At 59.8% G+C, this 10,589-nt stretch overlaps 1 protein-coding gene and 1 long non-coding RNA gene across 3 annotated transcripts in view; one reads left to right on the top strand and one right to left on the bottom strand.

Annotated features, from left to right (window-relative positions):
* The window catches only part of LOC114006619 (uncharacterized), a 9,929-nt gene extending 5,144 nt beyond the window's left edge, over positions 1–4,785 (bottom strand). Inside the window, exons 1-2 of the long non-coding RNA XR_003548332.1 lie at positions 4,594–4,785; positions 3,268–3,487 (exon numbers count right to left, since the gene is read on the bottom strand). This is a non-coding gene — a long non-coding RNA (uncharacterized LOC114006619). The remainder of the gene's footprint in view (positions 1–3,267; positions 3,488–4,593) is intronic.
* The window catches only part of P4HTM (prolyl 4-hydroxylase, transmembrane), a 15,865-nt gene extending 5,283 nt beyond the window's left edge, over positions 1–10,582 (top strand). The window contains exons 1-8 of one of the 2 annotated variants that reach the window (XM_014585188.2): positions 2,478–3,241; positions 5,319–5,509; positions 6,237–6,333; positions 7,654–7,816; positions 8,602–8,787; positions 9,471–9,561; positions 9,704–9,827; positions 10,207–10,582. In XM_014585188.2, coding sequence (XP_014440674.1) covers positions 2,617–3,241; positions 5,319–5,509; positions 6,237–6,333; positions 7,654–7,816; positions 8,602–8,787; positions 9,471–9,561; positions 9,704–9,827; positions 10,207–10,427 — 1,698 coding nt within the window. In that variant the 5' untranslated portion in view covers positions 2,478–2,616 and the 3' untranslated portion in view covers positions 10,428–10,582. Of the gene's footprint in view, positions 1–2,477; positions 3,242–5,318; positions 5,510–6,236; positions 6,334–7,653; positions 7,817–8,601; positions 8,788–9,470; positions 9,562–9,703; positions 9,828–10,206 lie in introns of those variants that run through there. The other variant, XM_014585189.2, reaches the window with a different exon arrangement.
* Positions 10,583–10,589: the final 7 nt, after the last annotated feature.

Genomic DNA, 10,589 nt, shown 5'->3' with positions numbered 1-10,589 from the left:
CTCTTGAGCACTCTCCAGAATAGGGGAGGAGTTCTCGTGTGCATATTAGTTGAAGTGTTTTTTTAAAAAAAATATTTATTTTGGGGTCAGCAGGTGGCATGGTGGTTAAGAACGCTAGATTCCCACATGGCTGGCTGTGGTTCGTGTCCCGGATCTGGTGGCTTGCTTTCTCACTTTCCTCCTCTCTCTCTCTCTCTCTCTTTCTCTCTCTCTCTCTGTCTCTCTCTGGTCAAATTTAAATAAATAAATAAATAAAGTTAAAGTAATTCAGGGCCGGCAGGTGGTGTGGTAATTAAGGGTGCTAGACTTCCACATAGCTGACCGCAGTTCAAGTCCTGGACCTGGTGGCTTTCTCTCTCTCTCTCTCTGTTCTCCTCTGACCAAATTGAAAATAAGTAAATAAGTGAATAAAGTTAAATAAAAGAATTTTTAAATTAAAAAATAAGTAATTAAAATATTTAATGTTATTTATTATTCTTAAAATAATTATTCTATTTATTTATTTTGACCAGAGAGAGACAGAGAAACAAAGTGAGAATGCAAGCTGCCAGTCTGGGACTTGAGCCGCAGTCAGCCATGTGGGAGTCCAGAGCCTTCACCACCACGTTACTTGACGGTCCCTGTTTTTTTGTTTTGTTTTTTTTTTTCTAATTTGCTAGAGGGTACATTTGCTAACCAGAGAGAGACAGAGAATGGCAAAGCAAGCCGCCAGGCCTGGGACTCGAACCACAGTTGGCTGTGTGAGAGTCCATTACCTTAACCACCATGCCACCTGATGGCCCCATTAGTTCAAGATTTTAAGCAACTCACTGCAGTTTTCTGCTCGGGCCACCCCTCCAGCCTCTGATACACGTGCACATGCATGTGCGCACATGCATACAGACACACACGGCCCCGCCATTTCGAGAGCCTGTGCTGGGCAGCAGCCTTGTGGCCCAGTGAGCAGAGCTGCGGCCAAGCGCCTGCCCCGAGGCTCAGCCAGGGTGCAGGGCCACGTGGCAGCAGCAGGGCCCGTGTCAGGCTGTGGTCTAGGCCTGGAAGGACAGAGGCGGCCTGGCCTGCCTGGCACACACAGCTGCCAGGGAGCCCTCCCTGTGCTGCCGAGCACTGCCAGCTCCAGGAGCAGCGCCTCGCTGTGTCCACAGAGGGCAGACTTCCTGCCCCGGCCAGGGGCCTCCCGAGCCCTGGCCTGCCACTCACCAGGCCGGCGGGAAGACAGTACTGCGTGTATACGGGGGAGCACGCAGTCCACACGGCCGCTGCAGAGGTGTGGCTACAGAGCCCCGGGCCCTCCCCGGCAGGGCTGGCCCCCGTTGGCACTGGTGACAGTTCCGCCTGTGCACAGCCAGTGCAGGGCACGGTGGTCCCGGCTCCAGACAGGCCGTGGTTGCCAGCCCTGGCTTCCCGCCATTTTAACACAGGTCCTCGTGCACTGCCCTCACAGGAGCCAGCATTGCAGGGACGCCGACCCTGTGCAGGGCAGTGGTCCCCACGTCGGCACCTCTGGTCTTGAGGCCAGGCCACAGTCCCAGAGACCAGAGAATGCACAGTGTACCGGGAGAGTATAACCTTCAGCACTCCCGCCCGGGAGGCACCGCTGCCAAGACAGCCTCTGGGAGTCCCCCCACCCATCCGCCTGTCGAACTCAGCCCTGGTGTCTGTCGCCCTGCCCTTGAAATTGGGTGCCTGGGAAAGTCACCCTTCTTAGCGGAATTGGGCTGTGGTTCGTTTTCATCAATGTCCTAATACCTCCTCGTGGTTTTGCAGGGGTGTTTTTCAGCCTTAATCGAGGTTAGCATTCGGGGGCTCCATTTACGATGGCCTCAGCGCCGAGCCTGGCACCGGGATAGAGGCCTTGTGAGGGGGACCTCAGCAGAGGAGCCTGCAACTCGCTGTCCCTGCACCTGGCAGGTGGTGCTGGGGGAGGGGCAGGAGTGAGGTCCTGGGAGGGGGCAGGAGAGGCAGCGTGGCAGGTTCCCTCCCTCTCCTCTCTTTTTCACCTTTTTTGAGAGAAACACCTGCTGTAGGCGGTCCCCTCTTTCCTGAATCCAGTCTCCCTGACCCCCTGGGGAGCCAGCTGAAAGGGGTGGGGACCTGCCCCCAGTCTCGCAGAGACTCCCGTGGGCAGTCCTGGTCCTGGCCACAGCCCTGATGCAGACCTGGGCCGTGGGGAAACGCCCACAGTGTGGGACAGGCTGAGGGGAGGGAGCCCTAGCAAGCCCAGGCCGGGTGCACGCCGGCTGCAGCCCTCCGAGATGACCCTGCGGGGCGGGGTGGGGGCAGCTCAGCTCTGCCAGGCATCCTGATTAGCTGTTCCCTGCTTAGCCGCCTGGCCTGTAACTGTGGTTGCTGGGCAACGATATTCTGGTCACCTAGCAACAGCCCTGTTCCAGGCCAGTCCTGCTTGCCCAGCATCTCAGCCCTGCCTTCCCCTCCTCCACCGGGGCCCCTCCTTCCAGGGCACCTCCGCACCTCTGTGGCCAGTGTGGGGGGTCTGCCCCCTGGCTCCCAGTCAAGAGAAAGCAAGGCCCTACCCCTTGTCCTGAAAGGCTCCCCCTGGGCACAGCAGTCTCTGGCCCGGGCTTTGGGCTCTGGAAGGCTCCATTCTTGCCGCTGATGACATGGTCACCCTCAGACCTGGGGAGGACTCTTGCTCCCCGAGGGGGAGCCAAGGGACTGATGCTCACAGGCCTTAGGCTGGGGAGGAGGATCCAGCCACGACCCCTGGGCTCTGGGAGAAAGCCCACCAGCAGGGCCTGCACACAGGGCAGGGGAAGCAATGGAGGAGGTGGGCATTGGGGAGCACTCCTCGGGCAAACAGGGGCCAGCCAGCTGGCTGCTGGAGGCCTCGGCTGCTATGTCACGGGCCAGCAAGGTGGGCAGCCACATCTGTGTCACCCGTGTCATGACATAGCCATGGCTTGGGGGCTCCGGGGAACACCTACCCTGCCCCCATTGTCACTTCACAGTGTGACCGGCCTGCTTTCTCGGCCCTGGCCTCCGTGGGATGAGGCTTTACCAGCTGAACCTGTACCCCAGAGGCCGAGAAGCAGGCAGTGTCTGTGCAGCTCCCAGGGCCCTGGGCTCCCCTGCTTAGGCCCCGACGTGCCACCCGCACTGGGCCACTCGCTTTCGGTTAGCATGTGCTGCAGGGCCCGGGGCACCCCGACCCTGACAAACAAGGGATCTGGGCCCGCGCTTGGCTTCCCTCATGCTCTTCTCTCTCGTGACATTTTGCACGGTAAGTGAAGAGGTGACTGGACCAACCTGCTGTCCGGGAGGAGCTTCCCGTGCCCGGCTCACACCCTTTCTGGGTTTGCTTTGTTTGTGGGTGTGCAGGCCAGGGTGGGGGCTTCGTCTTGCCCTCCGTTCGTCCATCGGGTCGCCTCTAGCCCTGGAAAGCGAATCTGGTCCTGAGCGTGGGTCCTGGGGTACAACAGCCTGGGTGGCCCGGGCAAGTCGCTGACCGCTGTGCTCGGGGTTCCTCCTGGATAGAAGAGCCAGTCGAAGGGCTGTTGCTCTAGCCTGAGCGCAGGGTTAAGTGCGCTCCGCGGACGGCAGGGAGGGTGAGGCAGCTGGATCCCACCTGGCCGACTGCTGTTCAAGTCCTGAACTCAGCGGCATGAAAGTCACACTAAGCACATATGCGTGTGTACCCAAAATCTCTAGAGGAGAATGGAGAAGGGACTGTGGTGCGGTCATCCCCCTTGGGGGTGATTTCCCATTTTCCTTTTCTCTGTTCTTATCTCTCCTGTGAGCACATGTGCCCTATAGCAAAAATGTTTTTAAATGAAGAAAAAAAGAAAAAGTGGACATGAGTGATTAGAGTCTGCTGGTTAAGTGGGTGGGGTCTGCTGTGATTACTATTACAAACTGCCCTGAGGGCAGCCGGCAGGTGGCACAGTGGTTAGGGTGCTGGACTTCCACATGGCAGACCGTGGTTCAGGCCCGGACTCTGCGGCTTGAGAGAAGAATCGGGTGCACGTGTGCGCATGCCCAAAGTCCCAGGAGGTGAACGGAGAAGAGAGCGCATGGCCATCTACCCTGGGAAATGAGGGCTCACTTCCCCTCTCTATGGCCAGTGCACTTGCCCTATGGCAAAATCCCACACATAAAAAACAACTTTGCCCCAGCTGGGCTCTGGGTGGCCATTTCCCGGTCTCTGGACAGTGACTGGAGCTTCATGCTGGGACAGACGGAGAGGAGTGGCAGGCCACCCGTGGTCAGCTCTGTGGCACTCCAGTCTCTGCGTAGGCTTCTTGTCCCCAGGAAAGTCCTGTCCCCCGGGAACAAGGGGAGAGGGCAGGTCCAGGTCCTGGAAGAGCATAGGCCATGGGAGGCCACCTGCCCGCTGTGCCTGGCATGTGGGCAACCGGCCACTGAGCCGGGCCTCAGCCTCGTCTGTCCTTGGGGCCTAGTGACAGAGTGGGGGCTCCGTGTACACTCGTGCTAGGGAAACTGGGGAACAGAGCACGCTGGGGCGTCTTTTCAGAGACCAGCATCTGCCCCAAACCCGAGTAACCCCCAACGACCTCCCAGTATGGGGTATCCCGGCCCTGGTCAGGAGAGGGGGGACAAGGCCCTGGGACTGACCTGCAGTGCTGGGTGTCTCGGCTTCTTCAGGTGTGGAGTGATGCTGCAAAGCAAAAAGGAAAACAGGGACTAACTGCCATATCCCCACTCAAAAACTGCATACCCAGGGGGCAGAGATGGCATGGTGGTCGAGGTACTGGATTCCCACATGGAAGACTGAGGTTCGAGTCCCGGACCCAGCAGCCTGAAAATTACAACAGATTGGGACCAGCAGGTGGAGTGGTGGTTAAAGGTGCTGGATTCCCACATGGCCCACCGCGGTTCGAGTCCCGGACCTGGCAGTTTGCTTTTTCACTTTCCCTTTCTTTCTCCCTTTGTCTGTCTGGTCAAAGTAAAGTAAATAAATAAATAAATCACAACAAACTGAATTAAATAAATAATTCTTTTGAAAAATTACAACAGATATAGATTAAGAAAGTGTTTTTTAAAAAATGAATACCCAGGAGGAGGTGGAGTCAGCCCTCTGCCTTCACATCCATCCTCTAGCCTTCGGTCCCGCCCCAGGTGGGTCAGCCCAGACTCAGCTTTGCTCTGGCTTCTGTCCTCGGAGTCCCCTGGGAAATGCGTCCTGTCACGAGGAGAGGCCCCACATCCCAGACGCGGGCTGGCCTGTGCAGAGCCGACGTCAGAGTGAGAGTCCTCCAGCCCGGGTGGCCCCAGCGACGCAGTGCCTGGGAGTCCTGCCGGCAGGAAGGCGCTGGGGCCTCACCCTCCTCTCCCGGCAGAGATCCCCGGCTTCCTGAGTGACGAGGAGTGCCGGCTCATCATCCACCTGGCACAGATGAAGGGCTTGCAGCGCAGCCAGCTTCTGCCCACCGAGGAGTACGAGGAGGCCATGAGCTCCGCGCAGCTCAGCCCACTGGACCTCTTCCGGCTGCTGGACCAGAACCGCGACGGGCGCCTACAGCTCCGCGAGGTCGGGTCCTGGCCCGAGTAGGCACAGGCTGGGGCGCCCAGAATTACCTCTCTGGGGACCAGGTCACTTGTCCAGCTCAGCTCTGGCCCCGAGAGTCAAAGGCCACCCAGACCTACTTGGTGTGCCTGGGCCCAGGGTCCCCCTCACTTCTCTGAGGAGCCCCTTGCCACCCTGAGAACTCGGGAGCCGGGAGGCGAGTCACCTGGGGCCATGGCGTTTGTCACCACAGTGTCAGAGCGGGTCTGTGTTCCTCGCCTCATGGTGGACGAGGTACAGCTCCGCAGTGGCCCGCAGACAGTCTGCATGTCTGCCCACCCTCGCACCTGGGCTTCTGGGAGAAGTTGGGCAGGGTGGAGGCCATCACCGTTCAGAACACGCCACCAAGCCTGGTCTTGGAAAGGCCTGGGTTCGTGGCCTGGCCAGGCCTTCCCCACTGCCATTCCCTCATCACGCCCAGGCCGGGTCCCTGCTGCTGCTAGCAATGCCCCCTGATGCCTGCAGGCCCTGCCAGGCTGGCCAAGAACGCCGTCGTGCTCAGCCTCCCGATGGCCTTCCCAGCCTCCTGGGTGCCTCTGGACCTCTGCCTACCCTCACTGCCACCCAGGGGCCTCCGCTCTGTCCTTTGTCCCCGCTATGCCCAGTCACCGAACCCGAGCTCTGGAGCAGGTGTGAGCCAGCTGTGCTCTGGCCATCCTGGCCGCCCCACTGAGGGGCCTTTTGTGCTTAGGTCCTGGCCCAGACTCGCCTGGGAAGCGGACGGTGGATGACGCCAGAGAACATTCAGGAGATGTACTCAGCCATCAAGGCCGACCCCGACGGGGACGGTGAGCTCACGCCTTCCCGGGGCTCCCAGGCACTGCCATGTCCTCCCCTGCCTGCCATGGGCCGCCTTGGGTGCCCACTTCTACAGGACGGTGACAGCTTAGAGAGCAGTTCTCGGGAACTTCTGACCCCCTCAGGCCATCTAGACTCAGAACAGGAAGCTGGCTGCTGGCTGGCCGAGGGCAGGGCAAGGGCGCAGCGAGGCCTGTCCCCTGCTGCAGCCCCTCTCCAGTCCCAGCAAAAGCCTTGGCCAAGCCAGGTCTCCTTGAAGTTAGCCCAAAGAGCCCAAGTCGGGGGGCGGTGGTGTGGTTAAAGCTCTGGACTCCCACATGGCTGGCCACAGTTCAAGTCCTGGACCCGGCAGCTTGACCAGGCACATGGGTATGAGTGCCCAAAACCCCAGGGGGAATAGAGGAGAGACTGTGGTGTGGCCACCCCCGGAGGGCGATTTCTCACTCTCCCTCTCTCAGAAGCAATCTGGTGAGCACACAACATTAAAAAAAAAAAAGCCATAGCACTCAAGTGGCAGTGTGGCTGTTTTGCCCACCACTGGGAGGGGTGGCAGGGAAGCTGTCGTGCAAGTGGTCCCTCTTTTGGTGACAACCCCCAAGAGGCTACTAGAGTGTGGTCCATCACCCCCAAGCCCACGTTCTGGGCCACCGGAGGAAGACAAAGCAGCCAGCAGGGAGTCCCCTGTGGCTGGGGACACAGAATGTCTGCAGGGCTGTCATACTGCCACCACTCCGGGACAGCTGGTGATGGCTCGCAGCCTTGAGCGGCCCTCACCCCCAGAGGATCTGGGCCCTCGAGTCAGGTAGAACACAGAACAGATGCAGCTACTCTTCAGAACCCCCAGACGGCAGGTGCCCCGGCAGGAGTGGGGGAACAGAACAGCCCGGCTCCTCGGCCAGGTGGGCCCCGCGAGGGTGGGACCTGAGTCACAGGGAACCCTCGCACCCTCCTGCACTAGCGGCTCTCTCTCCTCCCCCTTGGAGGGGCCATGGGATGGACAGAGCTAGGCTGGAGGGCTGGCTGGCCTAGGCCTCGCTTTGGCCACTGTCGTAGGGGTTGGGCTTCTTCCTTTTGGGGCCCAGTCAGGGCTTAAACTGAGAAAATGAACTTCTCTGGGTCTTCCCTTAGGGCCCGATGTGACAGACACCAGGTTCATCTGACCCAAGAGTCCAGGTGGGGGACATTGCACACGGCCCCCCAGTGCCTGAGGCTGGGGGCTGCCGCGGCCTGTGGGGTCAGTGGGGAGGGCAGCCTGCCCCGTGGCCTGCCCGGTGGGCACAGCGGGCCCTGATGGCTGGTGCCCTGTGCAGGAGTGTTGAGCCTGCAGGAATTCTCCAACATGGACCTGCGTGACTTCCACAAGTACATGCGGAGCCACAAGGCGGAGTCCAGCGAGTTGGTGCGGAACAGCCACCACACATGGCTCTACCAGGGTGAGGGTGCCCACCACGTCATGCGTGCCATCCGCCAGAGGTGAGCCCCTGAGGCTGTCCTCCCCGGGGCGGGGCCTGCACGGCGGTCCTCGGCTGGGCCGGAAGGACAGAATCTACTAGCCAGTTAGAATTAAGTTCCACTTCTTAGACCAGGACTTTGAATAAAAGGCAGTTAAGCCAGCAGGTGGCATGGTGGTTAAGGCAGCTGGATCCCACATGGTTGGCTGTGCGGGTCAAGTCCTGGACCCAGTGGCTTGGAAAACATGCTGGTCACGTGTATATGCAAGCCCAAAATCCCAAGAGGATGGAGGAGAAAGGCCTGCTGTGTAGCCATCTCCATGGGGGGTGCTTTCTCGCTTTCTCTCTGTCTCGTTCTCAAGCTCATGTGCCCTATGGCAAAAAACAAAATACAAGCGGACAGGTAATTAACCAAGGGAGACGAGCCCTAATTGTGAGTGTACAGTATATAGTTAGAGACAGATCAAACATTGAGTGTTTTGCAAACTAGAGAAATTACCCCTTATCTCTGTCCCACAGGACCCTCTGCCCCTAAGCAGGCAGGGGTTCCAGATAAACAGTGTCTTTGAGGTGACAGCCTCATCCTCCCCATCACCCTAATTGAATGCAAACCTCATCTGTCCTACCCAGTGGCATCCAGGGAGAACCCGCCTCCTGAGTAACTGCAGGAGTAACCCTTCCCATTCTGAGACAGCCTGAGGGGCTTCCCGGGAGGTGGGCAGCAGCAAAGTCCATGGTCCTCGTGGCCAGCTCCTGCAGGCTGCCGCCTTGCACCGGGCTGACCCTGCAAATGGCTGCTCCCCACAGGGTGCTGCGCCTCACTCGCCTGTCGCCTGAGATCGTGGAGCTCAGTGAGCCGCTGCAGGTGGTGCGCTATGGTGAAGGGGGCCACTACCACGCGCATGTGGACAGTGGGCCTGTTTACCCAGAGACCATCTGCTCCCACACCAAGGTGGTAGCCAACGAGTCCGTACCGTTCGAGACCTCCTGCCGGCAAGTACCTCCCACCTGCCTTAGATCCCCAGACCTGACACTGCCATGACGCGGGCCCAGCCCCTTTGTGGGCATGCCCTTTGGCATGGGGTCAGGAGAGCCCTGGGCCATCCTGGTCAACAATGGCCTTAGCTTTCCTTTGACTTGTTTACCAAGTTCCAGGAAAGGGGATGCCCCTGGCCATCATGTCCCCTTGAGTCAACACAGATTGAGGGACCCACGGACACCAGGTCATGCTCCCAGAGCTCCAAAGGGGGCAAGGCTGGGCCCCAGTTCTTTCCACTCCCCCTCCCCCCATACTGATCTTGATGCCCATGCTGGAGGCCCCAGCGTCTCTGTGACACTGTGCTCCCTCCCCTGCCAAGCATGAAGGCGTCTGCCCTTCTGGATCCGTCCCTCCCGGTCCCCAGTGAGACCTGCATGACCTTGCAACTCTCCCAGCCTGCCCCTGGTCAGGGCCATGTAATTCGGCCCAGTGCCCCTATGATCCGAGCCAAAAAATACTCGACACACAGTAAGAGACTGGGTTTGGGGGAAAGAGGAGGGGTCAGGGACATCTTGGTTGTGTCCTACCCTGTTGTCACCCATGCCAGCCTGCCCCTCTGGTTCCTGGGGACCTGGGACAGGTAAGCCCTGGAGGCATCTGCAACCAGGGACCTGCTCAGCGGCCCCCTGCCTTGCAGCTACATGACAGTGCTGTTCTATCTGAACAATGTCACCGGTGGGGGCGAGACTGTGTTCCCTGTAGCAGACAACAGGACCTATGATGAAATGGTAAGTGCCAGCTTGGTCTGGGACGAGTGCAGTCCCCTGGGCAGATCTGGCTGGTTTCCCTTGGGCCACCTTTGCCATCTGCCCATGGCTCCTGGTCGTGCTGCGAGGACAGTCTGACGGCCCACCACCCTGCTGCCCACAGAGTCTGATTCAGGACGATGTTGACCTCCGTGACACTCGGAGACACTGTGACAAGGGGAATCTGCGTGTCAAGCCCCGGCAGGGCACAGCCGTCTTCTGGTACAATTACCTGCCTGACGGCCAAGGTGAGAGCCAGTGGCCAGGCCAGGGGATTGCCGGAGGGTTCCCCTTACTCAGTCCCCTGCCCGCCACCCCAGAAGGCTATTTCTGGCTGTCCTCCAGATGTTGTTTGTCCCTGGTGCCTCCCAAAGGCCATCCTTAGTGACATCAGCAGGCTGCCCCAGGCCCCTGTGAGGACCCCGGCCTTGCCTGGTGCCCTATAGCTTCCTGTTCTCTGGGGCTGGGATATCCCTCACCAACCCTGGCTATGGATAGGCCTGGCAGCAAGAAGGCGTGTTCCCAAGGTGCTGACGTGGCTAGTGGGGCCAGCTCCCACGGAGGGCACCTCGTGCACAGCGGCTACCGCTGGCCTGCCCTCTGGCTCACACCACCCTCGTCCCCTAGGTTGGGTGGGCGACGTGGACGACTACTCCCTGCATGGGGGCTGCCTGGTCACGCGCGGCACCAAGTGGATCGCCAACAACTGGATCAACGTGGACCCCAGTCGGGCACGGCAAGCGCTGTACCAGCAGGAGATGGCACGCTTGGCCAGGGAAGGTGGCAGCGATGCGCAGCCCGAGTGGGCCCTGGATCGGGCCTACCGCGATGCGCGCGTGGAGCTCTGAGGAGGGTCAGCCCCGGCCCCCGCTGCGATGCCCACCGCCCAAGGCCGGACTGAGCTGTCCTGTCCTGCTGCAGACTAAAGGCCTGGCTGATGCCTCGTCCGCCCCCGCCACCAGCCGCGATTACGGCGCAGTCCCCATATTCCTGTTATTTATTGTGTGCAA

Source organism: Tupaia chinensis, unplaced genomic scaffold (genome assembly GCF_000334495.1).
Source record: "Tupaia chinensis unplaced genomic scaffold, TupChi_1.0 Scaffold149184_1, whole genome shotgun sequence".
In the NCBI taxonomy this organism is placed as follows: domain Eukaryota; kingdom Metazoa; phylum Chordata; class Mammalia; order Scandentia; family Tupaiidae; genus Tupaia; species Tupaia belangeri.
This window is presented reverse-complemented; position numbering and strand designations above follow the sequence as displayed.